The sequence below is a fragment of the Cutaneotrichosporon cavernicola genome (genome assembly GCF_030864355.1).
Source record: "Cutaneotrichosporon cavernicola HIS019 DNA, chromosome: 6".
Classification (NCBI taxonomy): domain Eukaryota; kingdom Fungi; phylum Basidiomycota; class Tremellomycetes; order Trichosporonales; family Trichosporonaceae; genus Cutaneotrichosporon; species Cutaneotrichosporon cavernicola.
This window is the reverse complement of record NC_083398.1, coordinates 483,019-507,883: the sequence shown is the minus strand read 5'-3', so window position 1 is coordinate 507,883 and position 24,865 is coordinate 483,019. Positions and strand designations below refer to the sequence as shown.

The 24,865-nt window shown below is 60.3% G+C and overlaps 11 protein-coding genes across 11 annotated transcripts; 7 read left to right on the top strand and 4 right to left on the bottom strand.

The window, feature by feature from the left end:
• Positions 1 to 384: 384 nt before the first annotated feature.
• Positions 385 to 1,570, bottom strand: PPM1 (uncharacterized protein; the record flags this gene model as incomplete). Its single annotated transcript, XM_060602631.1, has 5 exons — positions 385 to 496; positions 531 to 725; positions 763 to 1,157; positions 1,215 to 1,443; positions 1,476 to 1,570. 5 exons carry the CDS (start codon positions 1,568 to 1,570, stop codon positions 385 to 387), a joined length of 1,026 nt encoding a protein of 341 aa, XP_060459006.1.
• A 451-nt stretch (positions 1,571 to 2,021) lies between these two features.
• Positions 2,022 to 5,737, top strand: CcaverHIS019_0601990 (uncharacterized protein; the record flags this gene model as incomplete). The annotated part of the gene is made up of 7 exons (XM_060602630.1): positions 2,022 to 2,079; positions 2,120 to 2,378; positions 2,412 to 2,485; positions 2,520 to 4,486; positions 4,522 to 4,590; positions 4,625 to 4,849; positions 4,883 to 5,737. 7 exons carry the CDS (start codon positions 2,022 to 2,024, stop codon positions 5,735 to 5,737), a joined length of 3,507 nt encoding a protein of 1,168 aa, XP_060459005.1.
• Positions 5,738 to 6,317: 580 nt separating this feature from the next.
• CcaverHIS019_0601980 (uncharacterized protein) lies at positions 6,318 to 8,308 on the top strand (the record flags this gene model as incomplete). Its single annotated transcript, XM_060602629.1, has 4 exons — positions 6,318 to 6,414; positions 6,673 to 6,727; positions 6,958 to 7,140; positions 7,174 to 8,308. The coding sequence occupies 4 exons, from the start codon at positions 6,318 to 6,320 to the stop codon at positions 8,306 to 8,308; spliced, it is 1,470 nt and encodes a 489-aa protein (XP_060459004.1).
• A 130-nt stretch (positions 8,309 to 8,438) lies between these two features.
• On the bottom strand, positions 8,439 to 12,203 carry REV1 (uncharacterized protein; the record flags this gene model as incomplete). Its single annotated transcript, XM_060602628.1, has 1 exon — positions 8,439 to 12,203. The coding sequence occupies one exon, from the start codon at positions 12,201 to 12,203 to the stop codon at positions 8,439 to 8,441; it is 3,765 nt and encodes a 1,254-aa protein (XP_060459003.1).
• A 238-nt stretch (positions 12,204 to 12,441) lies between these two features.
• CcaverHIS019_0601960 (uncharacterized protein) lies at positions 12,442 to 13,616 on the top strand (the record flags this gene model as incomplete). The annotated part of the gene is made up of 3 exons (XM_060602627.1): positions 12,442 to 12,553; positions 13,076 to 13,385; positions 13,529 to 13,616. The coding sequence occupies 3 exons, from the start codon at positions 12,442 to 12,444 to the stop codon at positions 13,614 to 13,616; spliced, it is 510 nt and encodes a 169-aa protein (XP_060459002.1).
• Positions 13,617 to 13,757: 141 nt separating this feature from the next.
• On the bottom strand, positions 13,758 to 14,874 carry CcaverHIS019_0601950 (uncharacterized protein; the record flags this gene model as incomplete). Its single annotated transcript, XM_060602626.1, has 2 exons — positions 13,758 to 14,000; positions 14,035 to 14,874. The coding sequence occupies 2 exons, from the start codon at positions 14,872 to 14,874 to the stop codon at positions 13,758 to 13,760; spliced, it is 1,083 nt and encodes a 360-aa protein (XP_060459001.1).
• Positions 14,875 to 15,119: 245 nt separating this feature from the next.
• On the top strand, positions 15,120 to 15,963 carry CcaverHIS019_0601940 (uncharacterized protein; the record flags this gene model as incomplete). Its single annotated transcript, XM_060602625.1, has 3 exons — positions 15,120 to 15,273; positions 15,327 to 15,473; positions 15,620 to 15,963. The coding sequence occupies 3 exons, from the start codon at positions 15,120 to 15,122 to the stop codon at positions 15,961 to 15,963; spliced, it is 645 nt and encodes a 214-aa protein (XP_060459000.1).
• A 54-nt stretch (positions 15,964 to 16,017) lies between these two features.
• On the bottom strand, positions 16,018 to 17,157 carry CcaverHIS019_0601930 (uncharacterized protein; the record flags this gene model as incomplete). Its single annotated transcript, XM_060602624.1, has 8 exons — positions 16,018 to 16,111; positions 16,147 to 16,213; positions 16,249 to 16,333; positions 16,365 to 16,405; positions 16,515 to 16,548; positions 16,595 to 16,696; positions 16,742 to 16,837; positions 16,990 to 17,157. The coding sequence occupies 8 exons, from the start codon at positions 17,155 to 17,157 to the stop codon at positions 16,018 to 16,020; spliced, it is 687 nt and encodes a 228-aa protein (XP_060458999.1).
• A 481-nt stretch (positions 17,158 to 17,638) lies between these two features.
• On the top strand, positions 17,639 to 20,773 carry CcaverHIS019_0601920 (uncharacterized protein; the record flags this gene model as incomplete). Its single annotated transcript, XM_060602623.1, has 10 exons — positions 17,639 to 17,851; positions 17,886 to 18,174; positions 18,209 to 18,282; positions 18,318 to 18,472; positions 18,509 to 18,608; positions 18,642 to 18,758; positions 18,795 to 19,053; positions 19,088 to 19,396; positions 19,445 to 19,571; positions 19,621 to 20,773. 10 exons carry the CDS (start codon positions 17,639 to 17,641, stop codon positions 20,771 to 20,773), a joined length of 2,796 nt encoding a protein of 931 aa, XP_060458998.1.
• A 923-nt stretch (positions 20,774 to 21,696) lies between these two features.
• Positions 21,697 to 23,072, top strand: CcaverHIS019_0601910 (uncharacterized protein; the record flags this gene model as incomplete). The annotated part of the gene is made up of 3 exons (XM_060602621.1): positions 21,697 to 21,851; positions 21,886 to 22,220; positions 22,261 to 23,072. The coding sequence occupies 3 exons, from the start codon at positions 21,697 to 21,699 to the stop codon at positions 23,070 to 23,072; spliced, it is 1,302 nt and encodes a 433-aa protein (XP_060458997.1).
• Positions 23,073 to 23,686: 614 nt separating this feature from the next.
• Positions 23,687 to 24,826, top strand: CcaverHIS019_0601900 (uncharacterized protein; the record flags this gene model as incomplete). The annotated part of the gene is made up of 5 exons (XM_060602620.1): positions 23,687 to 23,715; positions 23,814 to 24,038; positions 24,072 to 24,259; positions 24,300 to 24,632; positions 24,672 to 24,826. 5 exons carry the CDS (start codon positions 23,687 to 23,689, stop codon positions 24,824 to 24,826), a joined length of 930 nt encoding a protein of 309 aa, XP_060458996.1.
• Positions 24,827 to 24,865: the final 39 nt, after the last annotated feature.

Sequence of the window (24,865 nt, the reverse complement as noted above, 5' to 3'; positions counted from 1 at the left end):
CGTGATCTCTCCCAATTCCAGGCCTCTTTTTCCTCTTTCATCTCTCTTCCCTCTTCCCCTCCCTCATCGGCACTTTCGAAGCCGCGCCTGCTGCTCACCAGCTTGCGCGGTCAAAAAGTCGCCAAAAGACAGACCCACCCCGCCCTAGAGGCGGGATGGACCTCTTTTATTCCCTGCGCGTGCAAACAGTGCGCTTGGGGTATGCTTAGAGGGTACATCTACTCGGATTCATGTATTATGTGCATAGTGACAGGCGTGGAGAGCGATGCCGCCCATCAATACCTGCCCAGCTACGGCTACTATCCTCTAATATGCCAGCTTACAGCCCTCTATCATGCCACCCGACGTCCGACTACGCACCCCGTTCTCTATGCACACACCCGCCTACATCCTCACACCCTCCATGCCCTCGCCCTTGCTCGCCCACGCCACGCAGTAGTGCGAGAGCACAAGGCGTAGTTCCTCGATCTCATCCAGGATCTCGAGCTTGCTTATACTGGTGTCAGCTTTGTAACATCTAGTAAGCTAACCGTGCAAGCTCAGCCTTTGGCAAATCCCCGCGCACATCCCATAGGCTCTTAGCGCCGGACCAGGTAAAAGCGCCGTCGCCTAACCGCGCATCCATGAAGCGGTCCGCCTGGGCTTGGAGGGACTCGAACACCGCTCCGGGAAGGGAGAGGTTCCGCTGTGCCAGGTTACGGTGCATCACCCGCCCAAAAGCGTCGCTGGTGTCAGCTGCATCGTCAAGGCAGGCTAGCTCACTTCAACCCAACCATCTCGTAGATGACCGCCGCGGAGCGCGGGAACGTCGAGCCAAACCACTTGATGACTGCACGAGAGTCCGATTCCTCCATGTAGCAGAAGACGCATTCGGCGAGCAGGAGGGTGGGGAGGGAGGTATCGAGGAGGGGCAGGAGCTCGTCCAGCGACGAGGTGCGGAGATCGAGGGGCACTAGCGCATAGTTGGCCGCCGTGAGGGCGGCGCCTCCGTGTGACACAGTATATGCTTTGGATGGAGGCACCATACTGGAAGGTGGATCAGAGGAAGATGCGAGCGCAGCGGTGAGGGTGCGGTTACGGGCGATACGCTGTGCTTTCATCGCCGTGAGATGTGGAAAGTCGACCTCGACATAACGGGCCACAGGAGCGCCGCGCTCCTGCTGTCAGCTGCGAAACCCTCGAGCTGGTTATCTTCATAAAGGATAGAGACGCACCGCAAGCCGCCAGAACCGGGTATCGCTCCCCGCGCCCAGCGACACGACCTGCACCTTCCCCCTCGCAGCTTTGAGGAAGCTGTCCACGACTGCATCGAGGGCTGCCGTGCGATGATGCGTACCGACGTTGATGAGGGGCGCTTTACGCATATTACCCCCCGCTAGGCGAGGCAATTTGTATACCAGCGAGGCGTATGGGTCGGCGAGGTATCCGAGCTGCGCTGCCGAGCTGGGGTCAGGTTGGTAGAATGTGATCCTCACAGGCGACAGACGGCTGCGTCGTCATCGGTCGCGCGGATCGCGTCGTCAGGGTGTACTGAGGCTGCTGGGCGGGAAGGTCGTGGTGGTGGGAGCATGGTTATTGAGTAACTGCGATTCAACGTTAGCAGTTGAATGTTGCAGCTTTTGATTCAACTCGTTGAAAGTGCAGAACACTTGAGGACGATGTTGCGTTCATGACGAGTGAGTTGAGCTGGGGCCCCTATGCCACGTGGCTGTGCGTCCTCGAATGTGCAAGCTGGCTTTCTATATATGGTTCTTGTACACTGTACACTGTAGACTCGCTGGGTTTTCGGCTGCATCACATACTGAATGCTCTTCAGCGTCGGCAATGTACAGTCTATGATCGGAGTAGACCCGCCGACTTGGTCGGGGATGGAAGTGATGGATGGTGTAAATGACGTATATCCCAGAGTGCCTGGCCTTAATAACGTATGACACGGGGCGTAGGACATGGTTTGTCACTTGGCGTCACCTTCTCTCTCCATCTCCTTCTACATCCTCACATTGCTCAAGTAGAACTTCACCATGACCGCCAAGAGACTCCAGAGCAAGCTCTTCGGCGCCGTCAAGGAGGTCGCGTCCAGTAAGTTCTCATCCAACCGGAGAATGTTTGACACAACAAGTCCCCGCTCGGAAAAAGGAAGACAAGAAGGATCCTCAGTCATCCAGCCCAAACGAAACGCCCAGAGACGAGGGCAGCCCCAGATCCGGTGCAGCGACTCCAGTCGCAGTTCATCCCGAGGCCAAGCAGCAGGAATCCCACATCCACAAGCTGGCACAGGCTGTTGCTGCGGCAGAGGAGGAGCTGGACGAAAACAATGGGGAGAGCGGAGGTGCTGCTCCGCTCCGAATCGACATCCCCGGCCAGCGTGAGAAGGAGAGGTGAGCCGGGTCGCTGGGCCGCAGCTAACGCAGTCTGCCCAAGACTAAGAAAACAGAGAGAGATGTGAAGAAGGATGAGCACACGCCCGTTGCTGCGAGGACGTCTCGTGAGCCTTGGCGCGGAATGCAATTGACTTCCAGCTCGTCCTGCCTCGGACGAAGAGACCCCACGCGAAAAAAAGTCGCTGCGCGAGCGGCTCATGCAAGAGCTCGGATCCAAGTACCGCTGCGTCGAGGACCACCGCCTGCACCAGTCCGACCTGTACGAGGTGCATTGGAAGCGTTGGGGCCCATACGTCTCTGAGCGACAGTGGGGCACGGTTCGCGAGGACTACAGTGCCAATGGCGACGCGTGGAACAGCTTCCCGTTTGAGATGGCCAAGTCGCGCGCGTACCGCTGGGGTGAAGACGGTATCGCCGGTATCTCGGACAACCACCAGCGGATGTGCTTCACGCTCGCCCTGTGGAACGGCAAGGATCCTATCCTCAAGGAGCGGCTGTACGGCCTCACTGGCGAACAGGGGAATCACGGCGAGGACGTCAAGGAAATGTACTACTACCTTGACTCGACACCCACACACTCGTACATGAAGTGTCTCTACAAGTACCCTCAGGCCGAGTTCCCGTACCAGAAGCTGCAAGAGGAGAACAGACACCGTAGCCGCGAGGACCCCGAGTACGAGCTCACGGACACGGGCGTCTTCGACGACGACCGATACTGGGACGTGTTCGTCGAGTATGCCAAGGACGACGAGGACCCGAACTCGATGTCGATCCGCATCACCGCCTACAACCGTGGGCCGGACGCTGCTGACCTCCACATCCTCCCGCAGCTGTTCTTCAGAAACACATGGAGCTGGCCGGCCGAGCTGCCCAAGGACATGCCGCACCTGAAGCAGGTAGCGGACGGCGTGATCGAGGCAACGCACGAGACGCTCGGGGTTACGCGTCTATACTGCACGCCTTCGCCGGGCCCAGCCCAACCGACCAAGAGTGGTGTCGTCCTGGTGGACGGCCCGTCGATTGTCCCAGACTTGCTGTTCACCGAGAACGATACTAACTTTGAGCGCCTGTACGGCGGTAAGAACCGCACTCCTTACTGCAAGGACGCGTTCTACGACTACGTCATCCCGTCCTGCCGTCCGAAGCCCGAGGAGGTCGAGGCCGAGGCCGAGGTCGACGGCGTCACGGAGAAGGTCGAGGAGCTCAACGTCAACGCAGCTACGACGCCGTCGTGCTTCCCTGCTGAGATGTTTGTTAACCCCGACAAAGAGGGTACCAAGGCAGCTGCGCACTATGTCTTCAACGACGTCCCAGGCAGAGGCGGATGTGTCGTCGTGCGTCTCAAGATGACGCCTAACTCGCCGTCCGAAGACGCGACAATTCTCGACGAGGAAGCGTTCGACGACAACATCGAGGAACGCCGTTGCGAGGCGGACGAGTTCTACTCGACACTCGGCCGCGGACCGCTTCCTGACGACCTTCGCTCGATCATGCGTCAGGCGCTGGCCGGTATGATGTGGACCAAGCAGTACTACCAGTTTATCCAGAAGCAATGGATCGACGGCGACCCGGGACAGCCAAAGCCTCCCCCCGAGCGCAAGTACGTGCGCAACCGCGAGTGGCGTCACCTGTACATCAACGACATCCTCAGCATGCCAGACAAGTGGGAGTACCCATGGTTTGCGACGTGGGACACGGCGTTCCACTGCGTACCGCTCGCGATGGTCGACCCCTCCTTCGCCAAGAAGCAGCTCGACCTCCTGACACGTGAATGGTACATGAAGCCCGACGGCGCGTTACCCGCGTACGAGTGGAACTTCTCTGATGTCAACCCGCCCGTGCACGCTTGGGCCACACTGCGCGTGTTCAAGATTGAGCGGCAGACACGCGGCGTCGCTGACCTCGACTTCCTCGAGCGTGTGTTCCAGAAGCTCCTCCTCAACTTCACGTGGTGGGTCAACCGCAAGGACGCGGACGGCAACAATGTCTTCGAGGGCGGCTTCCTCGGCCTCGACAACATTGGTCCCTTCAACCGCTCCGAGCCACTCCCGACTGGCGGCACGTTGCGCCAGGCCGACGCGTCATCGTGGATGGGCCAGTACTGTGTAAGCTGCCTGATATACATCGAGCTGACATGCAGGTTCAGATGCTCATGATCGCGCTCGAGCTCGCCCTTCACAACCCGACCTATGAGGACATTGCTTCTAAGGTGAGCTTTGATGGAATTCGACCAGCTCACACAGTTCTTCGAGCACTTCATCTTCATCGCCGACGCCATGACTTACCACGACGAGGACCGTGAGGTGTCACTGTGGAACGAGAAAGACGGCTTCTACTACGACGCGATCCAGTGGAGTCACGGGCACTCGCAGCAGATCCCCGTGCGCTCGCTCGTCGGTCTTATGCCACTGTACGCCACGGCTATTCTTGAGCCCCATGTACTCAGGAAGTTCCCGAGCTTCCGCAAGGTGAGCTGAGCATGCTTCCATAGCTGACCGCAGCGCTTAGATTGGTTCATTGAGAACCGCCCGGACATTGCGCGGCGTAACCTGGCATCGATGAAGGCGCGCGGTCGTGGTGACCGTCTCTTGCTGGCGTTTGCGAACAAGGACCGCCTCGTGCGCATCCTCGAGAGGATGCTCGACGAGGACGAGTTCTTTAGCGACTATGGCATCCGCTCACTGTCGCTATACCACAAGGATCACCCGTTCTCGATGATAGTCGACGGACACGAGTACGGCGTCGGCTACTGGCCTGGAGACTCCCAGTCGGGCATGTTCGGCGGCAACTCGAACTGGCGCGGGCCGATCTGGCTTGCTCCCAACCTCCTTCTGATCGAGAGTCTCCAGCGCTTCCACCAGTACTACGGCGACGACCTGCAGGTCGAGTGCCCAACCGGAAGTGGGTACTACATGAACCTGGCCGGTGTGGCGGAGGAGATCCAGCACCGCATCATCCACATCTTCAATCGCGATGAGGATGGACGTCGTGCCGTGAACGGGGGCGAGATGAAGCTCGACCGCAACCCGTATTTCCGCGACTACGTACACTTCTTCGAGTTCTTCCACGGCGACGACGGGCGTGGCCTCGGTGCCTCGCACCAGACTGGCTGGACGGGCCTCATTGCCTGGATGATCCACCGCACGGGCGAGGGGTGCCGCCTCGCCAAGACGCCCAAGACACCGCGTGGCATCGCAAACCACTACTTCGGCGACCAGATGCCCACGCCGTACACGGCTGGTACGCCAGGGCTGCCTTACAACCCCAGCGAGGGGAGTGGCCCGCGCAGTGCATTCCCCGGCACGCCGTACACGGACGCATCGGGCCTGGACGAGCCTGAGCCAGACGAGCTGTAAGACGAGGCTGAGGCCGAGGTGCTGTCGATCACCGACGCGTAACGTCAACCTGGGTTCGCGAGGGAGATATAGTATGGTCCCACTCCAGTCACCCAAGTTTGAATGAATCAGGACCTATGTAGGAGATAAACGTAGGATATGCGATAGAGACTATGTACCTTGTTCAGCCTGTGGTCGATGCTAGTCTACTGCAAGCATAAGAGAGTTGGGGACACGGCCAGCACTAACCGCAGTGGGGCGGAGACAGGGGGTTGAGGGCGGCAGTACTCCACAAGTCGGTCAGGTCAGGTGAGTGATGATCACATCAACATTCCGCGGTATGGACAATCTCCATTTCTTGTCTTCCCTCCTTCACATCATTGCATCTCTCTCCTCAACCTTATCGACGCCGGCGTGGCCTCCTCTTCAGTTCACCATATGTCTTCCGATCTCGCCTGCTCCACAATGCCCATCATATCATGAAAGGCTCGAGAAGACACCCCTACTCTACAAGGAAACACATTACCGCCACCGCGACCACATGTGGCCCTGCAAGCCTATCCGCGCCCGAGCGACGCGCGCATGGGCATATTGGATAACAATGGTCACTGCGACGGCGGCAGGATTCGTCAACGTCTCCTTCCTCCCGCTATACAGTATGGTCAATGAACCTGGGGCCGCCGGATCGCGAATGGGACGTGAGTAGTTGTGAGCGGGGCGCGCGAACTGAACGTACGCCCTTGCCTCACGTCTCTTCTCTGCGGCTTGGCCGCTCCCCCTTCCCTTGCCTCTCCTCCCACCTCTGTTCATCTCAACCCGCTGCATCTTTCCTATCTCACTCGCTGCGTTTTCGAAGCGGCCGTTTCGGTGGCTTTTGGCTTGTGGGTCCAAGCGCAACGCACCACGCGGTACCCCCAGATTCTCGGATTACCCCCGATTCCTTAGCTAACCTTCAGCCATCATCGCACAGGTGCCATGGGACATTGTCATTATCGGTTACACTGTGGCCTTGTGAGTGTCTAATGCGTGTCGAGAGACGTCGCGCCCTACGATGTGACTTCTGCAGCTCTCAGAAGCTAGCGAACGCACGGTCTGGATCACGTTAACCTCTGACACTGACGAGTTGTCCTGCCACACGTGCTCTACGCCCATACACGGGTTCGCTCGCCTGCGCCTCTCTTGGCCTTGCGCCCTTCTCTGCACTACCCTGCGCTTCCTTACGTTCCCACCGCTGACCCCAGTCTCGTTGTGCGCGGCAAGTGGGTGCACGGGCGCACATTCACCTCACTCTTTGCCGACTACATCTTCCTTGGAGTCCTCTCAGCGTACGGCCTCGCCACGAACATCGCCAAGGCTGTTCTCAACCACACGGACTTCTTCGACACCCCGTATGACAGGACGAGCACGATGCGTGCGGCATGGAAGTGAGCTTGCCAGCACGCCTGTGCTAACCACAGCGTCGGTGCCGCGTCATTCATATTAAACTGGGTCGTTGTGGCTCTCCTCATCGTGACTCTTGCCTTCGAGGTCCTCTGGACGCAGAGTGCGAAACGCGCAGGCATCAACGCACCTCTACAACGACCGTTTGCGTACGAGGCCCCCGTGACTCCGCAGACCTTCACGATCGACAACCAGGAGAAGGACGACGAGGCCGTGCTCGTCTCGCATGTCGACACACGACTGGAGGCGTCGACGTCAGGACTCCACCCGAGAGCCTCGCACATCTCCCCTACCTCACCCATTACACATCCCGCCCAGCCCAGCCCGGGTCCGGCTTCCACTCCCTCAGAAGCGTCACCCACCGCCCAGCACATGGGTCATCAAGAAGACCTCCCTGGCTACTCCGAGGGCAATTCTACCGCTGCGGCATACTATGCTGCCGCGGCTGCATACATAGCCGCGGCCGAGATGGCCGCGGGCGGGCGAGGCAACTCCTTCCCGGCCTCGTCGCCGAGCGTCACGCGAAGGACCAGCACTCATTCTCTGACAGTTAGAGATAGAGACAGTGACGGGCCAATCGACGTCTCCAGCATTGGCCACAACCACAAGCGCGGACGCCCCTCGACGTCGTCTAATTTCGCCGTCACCGACCTTTCCCCCGCCCCCGAAGTCGAGCGCGACCCGACGCAGGCTATACGCCGCGTCTCCTCCCCCCTTGAAACTCTCAAGCGCGACACGCTCGCCCTTCTCCGTTCCCAGGCGAACGAGGTAACAACCCCCCCTGTCCCTCCCGAATCCTATCCCCGACTGTCTACCGCGCCATTCAGCGCCACATCTCTTCCTGGCCAATTCCACCACTCCCAATCACCCTTACCTACTCCCAGGATCACCACACCAGATCCCACTCACTCCCCACCACCCCTCCCACCAGATGTCGCTACCGAGGCCGCTGCGGCCGTGCGTGCTAGAGGCGAACCGGGCGCTAGTGACGAACTGCGCGCTTGGAAACGCGCAGTGCTCGACGCACTGGAACGCGAGGACGGCGACGTTCCTCGTTGGAAGCGCGATATGCTCGATGCTCTCGAGCGCGCCGACACACCATCCACTGAGACGAGAGCACGAGAAGATGTCAGAGCAGAGAAGCAGCCTTAGACACGAGAGAGCCGAGACTGAGCACACGGAGCATACGTCTCGTAGCGTATAGGACTGATCTCATTGTACCACACTTGTACACAACACAAAATGTATCTTGTGACAGCTTGACTGGTACACATGTTTGCGACTACAGCCGCAACCCAGCCCCCATCCGTTCCCTCACGCCCTCGTCCACAGCGGCCCTCAGCGTCTCCCACACATCCGCCCACTCTCCCCCTGGCTCCAAAGCACGCATGGACCGGAGCAGAGAGCTGACGTGCTCAACCCCGCCAAGCCCATTAAGGCATTTACGGAGATAGCTCGTCACGCGCTCGACGTCGCGGCTCGCCGGCGGTCCACTATTGACCCAAGAGGCGAGCACGCCTGCGACGCCCGCCGTGCTCCGCTCGCCAAAGAGGGCAGGCTTCGCCGCGGCCTGCGCAACCGGCGCGGCCCGCCCTGCCCTCGGTACCCGTTTCTTGCCGTTCCCGCCCTTGACGACGGGCCGCCGCGCCCGCTCCTGCGCAACCACGTCGGCCTGTACGTCGGGCGGTAGGGCGGCAAACACGTCCGGGTCAATACCGAGGGCGCGCAGCTCGCGCGTCTCTGCTTCCTCAACATCAATGACCTCGTCGGCGGGTACGGATCCACCACGCGACTCGGGCTCCCGTGTACCCATTCTCGAGCCTGCCCGTGAACCGGTTCGTGAGCGGCGCCCGCCACGGCCCCACGCCGTATAGAGTGGTAGTTCAGCGACCTCGCCTGCGCGGAGCTGGGTTTTTGTCTTGGGCCGCAGCTGCCGCGTGATGTGTGCTGCGGGGTTCAGTTGCGGCCTCTTGGGATGGGGTTCTTGTTCCGGTTCAGAGGGCTCCTCACGCTGACGCTTACGTTCGGCGCGGTATTGAGCGCGCGCGTCGGCGTGTAGTTCCAGCGGGAGGGCAGCGAGGAGGTCGGGGTCCAGCTCTGACGAGACATGTCCGCGCAAAACCGGAGACGGCGGAGCGGGAGGAGTGGGTGATCCGACGAGCGCACTGGGCGACGGCTCAGTTTCCTCACTGGGCTCTGGGACCGTCTTGGCCTCGGTGGTAGGTTTCGCCAGTTCAGCGCCCTTCAGCATTGCTGAAAGAGGCCGCTGTCCCTCTTCCATTTTGGCGGCCAGTTTCGTAAAAGAAAGCGTGGGCTGTCCGCCCACCACCTCGGCACTAAACTCCAGCTTTGTCACTTGAATTCCGACTCCGCGCAGCTCGACCGGATTCAACAACATGCCGTGCAGGAGCTTAATGCACTCTGCGCCAATCATCGCTCCGTCGTTGGTATGCCGCGCAAGCGGAGCCGACTTGTTGAACGTCTCGCAGTGCCCATGTCCGAGGAACTTGGGTGGCTCGACTGGCGAGTTTGGGTCGCGAGCCATGATCTTGAGTGTCACATGCCTCCCCTTGGCCCCGATGGCCTTGAGTCGTTTCGAAACCTCGTCCGCGAGATTGCCAAGGTACGCGTCGGCCTCAACCTGGTCCGCGAACCGGATCGCGTAGTTTGTCTCAGCGCTGACGCTCTTCCGCGCCTTGTCGGGTTCGAGCTGGCGGTCGTCCTTGCCACGCATAAAGCTATAAAGCGTATCGCCAGTCTTGGGACCAAGTACGCGACGCAGCGCCTCCTTCGACTGTGGGAGGAGAGCCTGCACCGTCGTCGCCCCAAACGCTTCGGCCAGCTTGTTCTTCGCGCTGCGCGCGAAGGATGGGAAGTTGTCCACATCCAGCTCGGATAGGAAGGGCGCGATATCGGGGCCCATGAGGTGGAATACCCCGGGACCGGGCGGCTTGGCATTGCGCGTAGCCAGGCGCGCAAGGAGAATGTTGTGCGATATCCCCACGCTCACATTACACCCAGTCTTCTTCTTGATAGCCAAGCGGATGCGCTTGGCAACGGTCACGGCTGGATCGGGGTCAGCGTCTGCAGCATCTGGGGCGAGAGCACACGCATTCACGGCGCCGGTAACGTCGAGCAACGCCTCGTCAATAGATACTGCCTCGAGCTCGTCAGCATACCCGACGAGGACCGAGTAGAACGCCGTGCTGTGTGATTTGTACGTTTCGAACTCGTAGGGAATCGTCTCGAGCTCGGGTCCACAGAGCTGGCGCGCACGGCCCAGACTCATCCCGTTCCGGACGCCACGGGCGCGTGCCTCGTATGACGCGCTCGCTACCTCGGACGTCGAATCTTTCCCGCCCCTAGAGGAGTGACAGACAACCGCTGGCTTGCCTGCGAGTTGTGGGCGCGTAGCGAGGCCCACCGAGACGAAGAACGCATCAAAGTCCACATGCATGAACACGCGCTCGGCGCCAGCAGGCGGGAGGACGCGCGGCACGTGGCCCGCCATGCCCCGAGCTTCGGCGACGAGGAGCTTCAGCGCCGCCTTCCACGTCGAGAGAAGGTGGAGACGCGACTTCTGGTAATACGTGTCGATGAACGAGGTGCCCGACGCCGCAGTCATCTGCTCGCGGAAGCCCTCAGTCTTCATCAGCCGGGAGGCGTGCGGGTTCGAGCGGTAGAGGGCATAATAGTCTCCTCTGGCTTCGGGTTCGGCAGGCGGTTGGTTCTGGTCTGAGCCGGTGGTCTCGACTTCAGCTGCTTCAGTTTCGACAGCCTCAGGTCCTCCGGCCGTTACAGGCACTTTGACGGCCTCAGTGGGCGCTTTATCGGCAGGAGCCGCAGTTGCGTCGGCCACAGGCTTGATCCGCAGAGGTGCTGGCGCGGCTTTGCCCTCAAGCTCCGCGATGTCGACGCCCGCCAGGTCGATCATCTCGCCAAAGTCCGTCTGCGAGCTGTTCTCCGCGCGGTCGACCGCGGCTGACGTCCCACTGACGCTGGACGTCGAGCTCTGCTGGTGGAGATGCTTGACGTTGGCAACATGCCTGGGCACTTCCATGGCTGGGATGGAGGCGCTGCTGGACGCGATGGGCTTGGGAGTGGGAGTGGGAAGGCCCGGAGGGCGATGTGCTTGTGGCTGAAAAACGCGTGGCGAGGCGGGAAGCAAGCCTTGCTGGGCTACAAGAGGCCGAGCCAGCATGCCTGACACAGCGACCTTGGGCGCGGCCATAGGAAAGTGTGAGGACGAGGCTGCTGGCGGTTCGTCGATCGTCATCTTCTCGTCTTCGTCCTCGACAACCGGCTTGTCCTGTGTGGCCTTGATGAACTCGGCCAGCCCTCCCTCTTCCTGCGCCACCAGCCGCCACTTGCGCCAATCCACCACCTTCCCCTCCTCAACGGACTGGGTAACGAAACCCTCGCGCACGATCCGCACGCGGCCGCCCTTGTTCAGTTCCTTGAACTTGGCGAGCGTCAGAACCGGGGCGACGACATAGTCAATACTGCCCTTAGTCCGGATGTAAGGCTGTACTGTACCGCCGCGCTGCACGATCAGCCGCCGGAGAACGGGCATCGATGGGTTCGTATTGCCGTTGATGTAGAACGTCAAGCCTTTGAAAATCTGGGGAATGCCGAGCGCCTCAGATGCCACAGCAAGCTGCGCGTTCTGCGTCTGTACCTTGACGTCTTTCTTGGCCATGTAATCCCCTATGTTACCGAATGCTGTGGGCCGATACTCGTCGCCCGCCAGGTAGGACAGCGCGCCCTCAATTGGGCCAGAGCGGATCGAGGCGGGAAGGAAGGAGACGGATACGGTCGTGTCTGGCGCCCTGCGCGACGGGGACGTTGGGGAGGATGGAGCCTTCTCGCTGGGTGGGTGCAATGGTGACGGGCCGTCGCTGCTGTCCGGAGAGAGGACGTACCGTCGCCTACCCGCCTTGGCGTAGGGACCCTCATCGTCTGGTGCCACATTCTGTACTTGCGGGGTGGGCTGGAGAGCGATGGCCTCCTCCCAAAACTCCTGCGACGTTCCCGGTCCGTCGCTCATGATCACTCATTGCTCGACAGTGTGGTGGCGAATTCATACATAAACAAAAGATGTAGGAATGACGCAGACAAACAGGTGAGTCAACTGAATCAACATGCCGGTGGAGGCCACGTGGCTTGTGCCACACTCTCACCCGGCGCAAATCCCCGACCCCCCATTCGCTCATCGTCCCTCTGTCGTTGCTCACTGTACCTCCGACCTCCGATATCGCCGTCTCCGTCTACTCCGGTCCACAGCGATGCTCCGCCCCGCCCTCCAGACCGCACGTAACGTGCGTGCCGCGCGCTCGTTCCAGACCTCGGCGGCCCGTCGCGCCGCGCACGGCGACTCGAAGTACGACACGCACGAGTGTGGGTATCTGTCGACATGGACATGGACGACCTCGGAGGGGATGGAGGGGATGGAGGGAAGGGGTGGTGACTGAGCGGGTGCGAGCCTCGGAGCGCCTTGGATTGCGTACCCGCGCTGCGCAGGGGGTTGGGTGCTGGGGCTTGGCGCCGGGAGATTCCAATGACTTCGGTCAGTGGGCTTGGCGCCGCGAGCCGACTCCGAATGGTGACGGCGCAAGAGCGCCTCGCCTCGGATGTCATGGGCATCGTGCTACGCATGGCGGTATGGCGGGCTGGCGCGGTGCGGCGGTGCGCGTTGTCCATTCCAGCCGCCTGGCTGCCGGTCTTGATGCCCTCAGAGAGTGGTTCGTCATGGCGTCAACTACGCACCATCTTGACACCTCTATCACGCCAGCGCAGGCGGCTCGATCACTCGAGAGACGCCGGGGTCTCGCCGATCTCGTCACGCCCCCTCACGCCCCCTCCATCTCCATCCTCTCCGATGTCTTGGATGTCTCCTGCCAAGTGTTTCGCTAACTCTAGCCTTCTTTACCGGCCCCTGGATCCACGCCGGTATCCTCTTCGCTTTAGGTGTGACGGCGTACAACTTCCTCCCCGCGCCCAAGGAGGTCGTCGCCGCCCCCGTTGTTAACACGGACGCGCTCGAGGCCGACGCCAAGGACGCTTCGTTGCCGTGGCTCACCCGTTTCCTCTCGGGTCGCATTGCCGAGACTGCCGACAACAACGACAAGTACAATGACAAGCACCTTGCGCTTGCTGTCGACGTGGCTGACCAGCGCCTGCTGTTCAACGAGGCTGAGATGCCCAAGGTTCGCAGGCTTACGTACCCTAGGTGAGTGACAAGGCGAGAGGACGTAGGATGGAGGTGCGGGTGGAGAGCCCAGCTGTACCTGCGCCATCCATCTGGCGCACGTCGACACCCCCTTTCCAATTCCGCTGAGCAAACTATCCTCTCCCTGCTCGTGCTGACCCCAGCCTCTTCGAGCAGCAGTCGCCTAACTGCGTCGGCGTCGGTACCGAGGTCAACCTGTCCGACCTGGTGGTCAAGACCGAGGAGCAGTAAATAGATACATGCAAACATAGGCTAGCGGTGAGGCGGGAGCGGGGCTTGGCACGGCTAGGATCGGGACTCCCATGAGGCCAGGTGGGCTTTCGGAATCAGCAGCGCGGACCACATCCCAACCCCCAATTTGTACATCGCGACCTAAAGATACTCGGCAATCACGACCGCACACCCCAAGCCAAAGATGAACAGGCACGCGTCGGCGTACGTCTGCCCCACGACACCGAGGTATTTGGAACCCGTAACCACAATACGCTGGATGTTGAGCGGGAGCATGGGAAGAACGTTTGCAAGGAGGGGGTGCAGGCGGGGCTGGGGTTTGACGATAACAACACGGAAAGCGAGGAGCATAGCCTCGAGCGTGGAGAAGGCGTAGAACACGGGCTGAATTAGCGTTTGTTTCCTGGTTGGGACTCACAAGATGTCCAAACGTCTTGGCGACATAGCCTCCCGCCCGCCCTCCCAGACCCTTCCACCGCGCGCTCCATTCGACTCCGAGCCCACCTGCCCGAACGAGCTGCATAGTCGGCTCCCACCACACCACAACGAAGATCGTGAACGCGATCACGGCGAGTGCGTGGATGAGCGGAAGGAGGCGCTGGGTCTTGCTTGGTGGGACGGGCGCCATCCCCATGCCAGGCATACCCATACCGGGCATCATGCCGGGCGGCATCATACCAGGTGGCATACCCGCGAACGGGTTCTGTCCATCGCCACCGCCACCGCCCATCTGCGCCATGAGCGCCGCAAAGGGGTCCTGTCCCCCGAACGGATCCGCGCCCTCACCGCCTGGGCCGGCCAGTGCGGGAAATCCCTGTCCGCCAGGCCCACCAGGACCCATACCGGCCATCATCTGCTGCATGAACGCGTTAAAGTCCGGCATCTCGTCTCGCCCCATACCGGGCAAGTTGGTGGGATCGGCAGCGGCAGCACGAGTTGCGGGTGTCGGCGGACCCGGAGTCGTGTTGGCCCAACCTGGCTTTGAACTAGTGGGGCTGGTTGGGCTGGCGGGCTGGGGCGCAGCTGTAGCAGAGGCGGGCTGACGTGGGGCGGAGGATGGCTCGGACTGTACCGGCGTCTCGGGACGGCTGCTGGGTGCCGAACCAGCGGGCGACGAACGCAGGTCGTCGCCATACAGCTTGTCTGCTTCTTCGCCGCGCGCGGTCTGGGCGAGGCGCGCAAGACCCGCATTGCCGCGGGCAAGGATCTTGGCTTTGCGCGCGGCGGCGCGGCGTTGGGCTTCGGTTTGCGTGGACATGGTTGGTGGAATGTCGTGGACGAGGTTGGAGGAGATGGAACATGTTCAGTTCAAACGTCATTGTCACGTGACTCTTTTTGGCCCCGTCGTTCGTCTGGTCGTTGATGCCACCTAGTTGGCAACAACAACTCTCACCCAACCTCTCTACTCTCACTACTTTCTTCCCCAAACCAGCTCACTCTCTCGCCGTTGGTACAATCTTTCCCATATTCTCGCAGTCGGCACGATCTCGCTGTCTTGCAGCTATGTCCAGCTCAAGAGACGTCCCTCATAACCACGTCGCGCCGGACGCAACGCGCGCATACCTCACCCGCCTGGTTGGCCATGCGGCTCAGAAGACGGGCTTCCATGGGGCGGAAGCCGGCGCGCTGGCGGAGATGGAGAGATTGTTGGAGCGCCGTGAGTCTTCTTCTCCTTCTCAGCTTTCGATGCTTCGCTGTACCTGACACCAGACATCCAGCGCGTGTTTGAGGAGGCGTGTGACTACGCTGAACATTCTGGCCGTTCTGTCCCACATGCGCGTGATCTCTACCTCGCCCAGAGCATGAGCGGATGGGATGTTGGGAGTTTGAGGCGCGTCGCGAAGCGGAAGCGGAACCGTGAGTACGCAAGATGGTTCACCAGTCCTTCCCCACCTTCTTGCCGCACCCCCGAGCCACTCTGATGCGCCTCTCTCTTATATTGGAGGCTCACCACTCTCTCGCCTTGCATTCGATCCCAGCCTCTGCGATCAAGCTGACCCCAGCCATCGCCCTTCCTACTCGCGACGAATCACCCGAACCCCTCCAGCCTGAGACCCTCGCAAGCCTTCCCGATGGTGAGGACGTCAAGCCCACCCTCATTCCTGCACCCGAGTATGCGTGGGACGGCGCGCCGGGCCTACCCAAACCGTGGACGTACAAGCCTGATTTGCCTCCACCCCCTGGCCTGCCCGTGAGCAAGGTGACCACTGGGGTGCTCGACTTCATCAAACTCACAGCCACGGAGCGCGGAGATATTCCTCCCGAGCTGGGTCTGGTGGATTACCGTCGTGCAGATGGGCGCGAAGTGCGGCGCAGGTGGGGCGTCAAGGGTGTCGGCGCGTCGTAGAGTGTGTGAGGATATATATGTACATTATAATCGCATCTAGAAAACCAAAACCGTCTAGTCGCCTTCGCTGTACTCCTCCGAATCGTCGTCGTCATCGTCCTCGTCCTCGTCACTGCTTCCCATGAACTCGTCCTCGACGACCTTGCGCCTGTCATCAGCTAAGATAACGAGGTTGTATCTCACCGACGCTGAGTGGGTTGCAGCACGCTCGCGTTCCTGGGTGGCGCCACAGGCTTGACTGTCGGCTGGACTGATGTCAGTTGGATACTTCTATTGCCAACTAACCGTCCTTGCGGCCCGAGCTACCAGTCTGCCGCTGGATCTGGGCCTTCAGGTTGGCGTTGCGGCTCTGCAACGACGTGATCTCGGCCTGGTGTCAGTGTGGACGGACAGGGGTATACCTGCAGCGCATCGATCTGGGCCTGGTGAGCGCGCGTTGAGTCTGGTGTGAGTTGGTTTAACCCCAAGAGGAAGGGGGAGATGACAAGCCCTTGCAGATATCATAGACAGCCTTAATCTGCGTGCGACACCTTGGATCTCTAGAGACTCACTCTCGTCCGCCGTCGCAGGCTTCGCTTCCTTCATCTGTGGTGGTTAGGACTGGGCGTACTGCAACCACCATCTTACTCACAGAGAACGCAGCGGACAGCAGGTTGGTAACGCAGCCAGGCTGCCCCGGGTCCACAGGACCAAGGAAGACGGTAAAGGGCGCGCTGAGCACGTGGATAAGTAGCTGGGATCAGCTCCCTCTCGATTGAACAGCTGGTCAACAACACACCCTTAACCCCCCACTACCCATCACCTGCACGCTCAGCATGCCCGCAAGGATCGCGTCCGCGATGTCCCTCGTACGGCCCTCGTCGCGCAACGCGCCCTGGTATCAGCATCTCTCCGATATCGGATGCCAAATGTTCGATGCACGCCACATACCAGGCGCGGTATGCGAGCGCGCTGGCGTCGTATCGAGTCAACCTCGACCTCAACCCATGGTCCGTTGCAACAGCTGAATGTATTGGACCCACTCACCACGTCACCTTGCCCACTCCAAACCCGCGGAATTGCCCCTCCGAGGCCCTCGGAAGTCCACATTGTCATCTCCCAAACATCGTACGCACGTGTGCGCGAGAGAACGAGGTAACGCGTCCCATCTGGTGCGTAGAGGAGTTGCTGGACGTTGTCGAGTGGTGAGAGCATGTTGAGGCGGAGCAAGTTGATGGTGAGATGTGAGATGTTGGTTGACTGGATTAGGTGTTTGAGGCGGCAACTTTCGTGGGCCCCACACTCATTATCTCTGTTAATCTGGGTTACGAGGGATTAGGAGGATTGAAAGTAATTAGGAAATTAGTAATCGGTCGGTACATGCCGAAGGCACGCGGATAAGCGCTGAGTTGAAGACGACGTCACTTGTGCACTCAATCTGACTTGACCCCTAACTAACACCAAGCCTCATACCGCATCCCAATGCTATACTGCGACCCGCTCGATCAAATGTTGACGGCACGGGCAACCCCGCTTGCCATTGCATTGCCCATGTGACAATGTGACATGATGACAACGTGGTCATCTACAGTTTCAACTTGACCTACTCACCTCTTCCTCACCCTCGACTTCCTTTATCCTCTCTCTCGCCCACCCTGCTTATTATCATACAAGAGTCCATGGTGTGTAGCCCAACATGATCCGCCCACCTACACTCCGAGCTCTCCGCCCACGCGTGACTATGACACGCTCACTCGCCACCCTTGGTATCCGCCGCGAAGACCCCCGCCGCGTCTGGGAGCGCCGCTCGCCTCTGACCCCCGAGGCAGTCGCTCAGCTTACCGACAAGGCCTCCGTCGAGGTCGAGTCGTGTTCTCGCCGCTGCTTCCCTGACTCTGCCTATGCTGCTGTACGTCCTCGTCTACGTTCGACACTGACCCTAGGCTGGCGCCAAGATTGTCCCCAAACTGTCCAAGGACGTCAACCTCGTGTTGGGGATCAAGGAGCCACGTGTCGAGGACGTACACGCCCTAATTGACAGCGACCGCTCCGTCAAGCGTACCTGGATGATGTTCTCGCACACCCACAAGGGCCAGCCGTACAACACGCAGCTGCTCAGCGCCTTCCTTCCCCCCAGCAAGGGACAGACGCTCATCGACCACGAACTGCTTACCAGTCCAGGCAAGGACGGCAAGCTGCGCCGCGTGGCCGCATTCGGATGGTTCGCAGGCGGTAGGTCGAGGTTGGAAGCTATGCTGACTCGTAGCGGTAGGTGCTGGCGAGGCACTCTCCCTCACTGGCCAGGCGCTACTGCGCCGCGGCATGTCTCACCCCCTCCTCGTAAGCTGCCTGACATTCTGACAAGCTGACAGCAGCACCTCGCCCGTCCTTTCACCTACACTTCGCTTGATGAGTTCAAGGCCGCCCTGAAGCGGGCCGGTGACGCGACTGAGCTCGCGGCTCTCCGCAAGGCCAGCGACCCTTCACTCACACCGGACACGGAGGGGCCGGTCGTCATTGGTCTCACTGGGTTAGCTTAACGTCGACGTTTTCAGCTGACAGGAAGCGCAGGCAATGTGTCCACCGGTTCCCGCGACATGCTCGACGAAGCAGGTGTGCAGTGGGTCGACTGGACTCAGCTACCCAACCTCAAGCCTGGTCCAAAGGTCCGCTCCATTACTGTGGCTAGCTGACGCCAGATCTACGCGTGCGCGCTCCCGCCGTACTCGTACCTCCAGCGTAAGACGGTCGGCGGCTACGACCGCATCGAGTACTACGCCCACCCGGACATGTACGAGAGCACCTTCACCGAGCGCGTGAGCTAGTCACCTTAGACCCTTAGCTGACACCAGATTGCACCGTATATTACGACGCTGATCCACGGCGCCGGGTGGCAGGAGGGTTTCCCGAGGATCATGACCAACGCGGACATGGACCGCTACCTCGCGGAGAGCAAGGGCAAACAGAAGATGATCGCGCTGCAGGACGTGACGTGCGACGTCGAGGGCGCCCTCGAGTTCATGAACCACTACACCACCATTGACGAGCCCGTGTTTGAGGGGCCAGGTGGCATCCTCATCGGCTCGACGGACGTGCTTCCGACTGAGCTGCGTGAGTGGCTTGTGCGCTCAGCTTCTGACACCAGCCGCCGACTCGTCGACCTACTTTTCTGGCAGGCTGATGCCATACGTCGAGCGCGCTGTCGAGCAAGCAAATGGCAAGCCGATCGTGAACGACGACATCGACCAGACGCTCGAGAGAGCTCGCATCGTCTCAAACTCGGAGCTCGGGGAGAAGCACGAGTGGCTGCAGGAGAACGTTGACAAGTGGCGTGCGACGCAGTCCGTCGGCCTCCTTCCGCAGAAGAAGAAGGTACTTCTCCTCGGCTCGGGCCTTGTCGCTGGCCCCGCCGTAGAGGTGTTCCTCAAGCGTCCCGACGTTCAGCTCGTGATTGGTGAGTGGACTTGTATCAGCTATGTCTCCTTCCATGAGCTGACGGCAGCGAGCAACAACCTCGCAGAGGCCGAGGCCCTCGCGCGCAACCGCCGCAACGTGTCGACGCGCTCGCTTGACGTGTCGGACAACGCTGCTCTCGGCGAGGCTGTCGCTGGTGCTGATGTCATCGTCAGGTGCGTTGACTGCGTTGCGTTGATAATACTGTCCAGTCACTGACAACAGCCTGCTCCCCGCACCGATGCACGTCCAGGTGGCACGTCACTGTATCGCTAACGGGCGGCACCTCGTCACTGCATCGTACGTCAGCCCAGAGATGAAGGAGCTCGACGCGGAAGCCAAGGCCAAGGATGTCCTCCTTCTCGGCGAGTGTGGCCTTGACCCTGGAATCGACAGCATGGCGGCTATGCGCATCATGGAGCGCGTGCACAAGGAGGGCAAGAAGGTGGTGTCCTTCGTTTCGTGGTGCGGTGGACTTCCCGAGGCCTCTGCCTCCAACGTGCCTCTTGCCTACAAGTTCTCCTGGTCGCCCAAGGCGGTTCTCACCGCGTCTCTCAACGATGCCGAGTTCAAGCTCAACGGCGAGATGCACAAGGTCAGGGGACAGGACCTTTTGCGCGAGCACTTCCCCGACGTCAAGCTGTGGCGCGGACTGGCGCTTGAAGGGGTGGCGAACCGCGACTCGCTCCCGTATGCTGAGAAGTACGGGCTGGGATCGGTGAGAGATCTGCGCGACCTCTTCCGCGGCACGCTCCGGTACCAGGGCTTCTCGCATCTCATGGACCGGTTCCGTGCTCTGGGATTGCTGGGAACGGAGAAGATCGAGGTGGCAGGGAGCTGGCCCGGTTTCCTGGCGGCTTCGATGACTCTGGCGCTCGGGCGTGAGGTCAAGGAGGAGGACTTGCTGGCAGTGGTGGAGGAGACCACAAGTGCGGACGAGGAGCTCCTCGAGGCACTCCAGTACTTCTCCCTCCTCCCTTCTAAAGCTGCCACTGGCGCTCCCGCCCCACCCGCTCTCCCCAAGATGCCTCAAGCTCCCATCGACACTTTCGCCGCCCTGCTGTCCAAGAAGCTCGCGTACGCGAACGACGAGCACGACGCTGTGCTCCTCCACCACGCGTTCAAGGTGGTGCCAGCAGGGTCGTCGGACTGGGTGGGTGAGCAGACCGTCACCGCCTCGCTGCTGTGCACGGGTGATGAGCGTGCGAGCGCAATGTCCACGACTGTCGGGTGCACACTTGCCTTTGCTGCCCTGCGCGTGGCCGACGGGCTTGTGCAAGTCCGCGGCGTCACGGGCCCGTACACCAAGGATGTGTGGGCTGGTGTACTGGATGAGTTGGAGCACATTGGCGTCAAGGTCAAGGAGAGGTGGGTTTAGGCCAAACCGCCGCCCCAACAGCATACGCATAGTAGTGTACACCAGATCGTAATGAACCTGTCATGGAGTAAAGTCAAACCGCGGATGCTTTTGCGAACACGCGGGTGCCTAACTTGATTATGCTTTGTTGTTTGGTCGGATATCCCGCCGACCAAAAAGGCGGCGCGGATACGGCGTGCTGGCCGTATTGTACCCCGCGGGTCTCCAATTGAGGTGGTTGACTTGGATTTGGATTTAGTAGCACAGAGGACAAGTCTCCAGGTCGCAGAGACAGGAATAGCATAGAATAACATAGGGGCGGGTGACGCAGACTGCGGGGTGGAGAGGGCGTGAGGGTGTCAGCGCGTCGGCGCGTGGGCGCGTGTCTTGTTCAACCGGTAGACAGTAACGATGCCTTTTCCAGATCTCGTCTCATGAACTGGATTCTGATGTAGCATTTGGAATCCAAGTTGGAATCAAGTTGGAATCAAGTTGGAATCCAAGTTGGAATAGCGGATGGAAAAGCGCGTCGATCATCAACTGATCCCACCACCCACCAAAAGTCAAGCGGCGGACGGCCCGTGGGATTCGTGGAGCGCCGCAGACTCAATTCGGGGCTCAACCGCGTCCATGTTAATTCCAAGTTGGAGACAGTTGCCCCCAGCATGCATTCTGTCAACGTAGGACCTCGTCTAGGCCGATAGCATGCATGTAACAGTCGCAGTCACTTGGCGACAAGGTTGACGTTTTGAGTGGGGACTAGGGATTAGGGGGTTAGGCACGATCGGGGGGATCGCCGTTACGGCGACCACGCCGGCGACCCGTTAACGACAGTATCGAGGCTGGGCCCAGGCTGGGACTGGGACTGCAACAGATCCAACCTTCCTCAACAGTATTAAACCACTAGTACCATCTCACTCTCCCACTATCTCCCATCCTTGAACATGTCTCGCGCCGCCACCCCTCCCACCCCCGGTTCGCCCAAGACCGACCGACCCCAGCTGATCCTCTGCGCCGACGGCGGCGGGAGCAAGGTCCAAGTCGTCGTCCGCGCAGACGACGGCACAGAGGTCCGCGGCGTAGCTGGCCCTTGCAATGTGTAAGTATTCTCCTTTGATTCAACTGATATAAAGTCAATCCATCGGACACATCACCGCTGCCGATCGGATTCTGGAGGCGACATACCGCGCCCTAGCCCTCCTCCCAGCTTCATACCTCCCCGAAGGCTTCTCGGCGCCCGTTGGTGGCACATCGGCTATTCCTGTCGATATTCGTATGCGTGTAGAATCGCCCCCTCCCAGCGGATACAATACGCCGCGCGCTAAATGGGCGTCAATGACCGAACCGTTATTCCAGCACTGCTGGATTGCGCTGGCGGGTATGACTACGCCATCGGACGCGACGGCCTTCATCCCCTTTGTGTCCAAGGTCCTGTGTACGGCGCCAGAGCGTATTTCCATGACCAACGGTACGTCCAGGCTTTTTGGTTTGGTTTAGCTGATCTTAAGACGTCAACCTCTTAGCTGCGCCGGCTCTCCATCTCTCGGGAATCGAGCACTGTGTAGCGATCGTCTGTGGAACCGGTACGATTGGACGCACGATCCGTGTCCAAGAACACGCGGCAAAGCTGCCCCCCTCACCGCCGATTGATGGGATGCCAGAGAAGAAGAGACGCGGTCTCCCCCTCGAAGACGTGGGTGTATCGAGGGGTTGGGGATACATGCTCTGTGACGAGGGTTCAGCTTTCTGGATTGGTCGCCTGGCCATTCGTGAACTCCTCAGCCAGTGGGACAGGGAGCAGTGCTCTGGCATCTACTCTACCTCTACTCCGCCGCGCCTGCCGCTCCACAACGACCTTTTGGAGTACTTTGAAGTAGAGGAGCCGACCGAACTCATCGGCATCGTCGCCCTCATGACCGACTTTGTTGAGGGCCTCAGTATCGGCGAAGCCAACTCGAAGCGTAACGCCTACCTGGCCGGCGCTGCCCGCCATGTCTTCAAGTGGGCGTTCCCCAACGACTCGGGAGTATCTCTCGACTCGGACCTGGCGGTCAAGTCGCATGAACACGCCCTCGCAATCGCAAAGGCCGCTATTGCCCCCATGGTCAAGCTGGTCATTGAGTGCCTTGGCGACGGGACGATCGTCCACCCCAACACGACGGCAGTGACGCTCGGCGGTGGACTCATGAACTCGACGGGATACCGCCACCTGCTGCTTCAAGGCCTCAAGGAGCGCGGCGTTGTTTTCCGTGACGTCATGCTCGTTGATGACGCCGCTGGCGAGGGCGCCAAGGCGCTTGCTGCCGTGACCTTTTCGTGAGCAGCAAGCCCAACGTCTGCTAGCTGCTGCTCGTTGGGGTAGATTCTCAATCGTTTTCTGTACACCATGCATGTAAGAGTATTCGGACATGTGGGCGGCAACCCACTCAATCAGCGGGATGGGGCCAAGGGGCCGAGAGGACAACGCGCCGTGGGGTTCGGCACAAGCGCCGGATCCCACGTGGCCGGAACCAAACACGCCACGCCGCTCTTGCTACACTCTTCTGCCAAGAGTCGTGTGCACGCAGACGGTCGCGCGAGAGCTACTCTATGTATATGTACATCTATGTGCATCCGTCAAGACTTGAGCTCACTCAGCTCACTCAGCTGAGACATGAGACATGAGACATGAGTGAGAGTGCTCGATACGAGCCACGTTCCTGACATACATTCCCACACCTCCACCCTCCATGTCCACTGTATTGTCCCCCCAAGCCATGCCCCATGCATCCTAGTGCCTCTTGTTCCGGTCAGCTGACATGTGGGCAGTACCGGCAGCACCGGCTCACTCGTATCGAGGCCTCTTATCTGTATCTGGGAGACCAGCTGGCCCCAGACTGCATTCCCACATTGTATATAACCTCCCTGCGGGATCCCATCTCTTCAACTCACAGAATGACATCCAAGCCCCGTATTCTCTGCGCGTGAGTCCATCCTCTTCTTCCCCTCCCTCCCTTCCCCCTCCCCCTTCCTCCCCTCCCTCCCTTCCCCCCTCTTCCTCCTCCCCCCCCCCTCACACCAGCTTCGGTATCGACGTCGACGCCGTGGCCGGCTGGCTCGGCTCGTACGGCGGCGAAGACAGCGCGTCCGACGTCTCGCGCGGCCTGTTCGCTGGCGAAGTCGGTATCCTGCGTTTACTGCGGCTCTTCGAAAAGTTCCAGATGAAGACAACGTGGTTCGTCCCCGGCCATAGTCTCGATACGTTCCCGGACGAAATGGCCCAGGTCCGCGATGCGGGGCATGAGATGTGAGTTTCAGTATAGCCAGAAGTTTATGTCAGCGGCCTGCATGGATACTCGCACGAGAACCCGACCTCGCTCTCGGTCGAGCAGCAGAAGGTTATTCTCGACCATACGTTCGACCAGATTACAAAGTTCTGGGGCAGGCCGCCGATGGGGTCGGTCGCGCCGTGGTGGGAGGTCAGTAAGGAGGGCGGCGAGCTGCTCCTCGACAAGGGCATCATATATGGTGAGTGAAAAGAGACGAGGCAAGGAGATGCTCACGCCAGACCACTCGTTCATGCACCGCGACAGCCAGGCATACTACCTCCGCATCGGGGACGACTGGAAGAAGATCGACTACGACAAGCACCCCAGCACGTGGATGGAGCCCGTGCAGCGCGGCGAGACGACGGGCATGGTGGAAATCCCCGTGAACTGGGACCTCGACGACCTCCCGCCCATGATGTTCATGAAGAGCGCAGGCAACACGCACGGATTCGTCGACGTGCGCTCAATCGAGACAAAGTGGATGGACCACTTTACTTACCTGTACGAGAATGAGCGCGACACCGGATTCTGCCTCCCCCTGACTGTGCACCCAGACGTGTCGGGACGTCCTCGTGAGTCTCCACACGCTCACAGCCCACAGCTCACACCAGACGTCCTCAAGATGCTCGAGCGCTTCATTGCCTGGGTCAACACCCACGACGGCGTCGAGTGGGTCACGTATGCCGAGATCGCCGACGACTTCCGCCGCCGCAACCCCGCTCCCAAGGGTGCTCGCATGCCCAAGGGCTTCACGCCGCCCACCTAGGCTTGTTGACACACGTTTGCAGTCAGAAGAGACAACCAG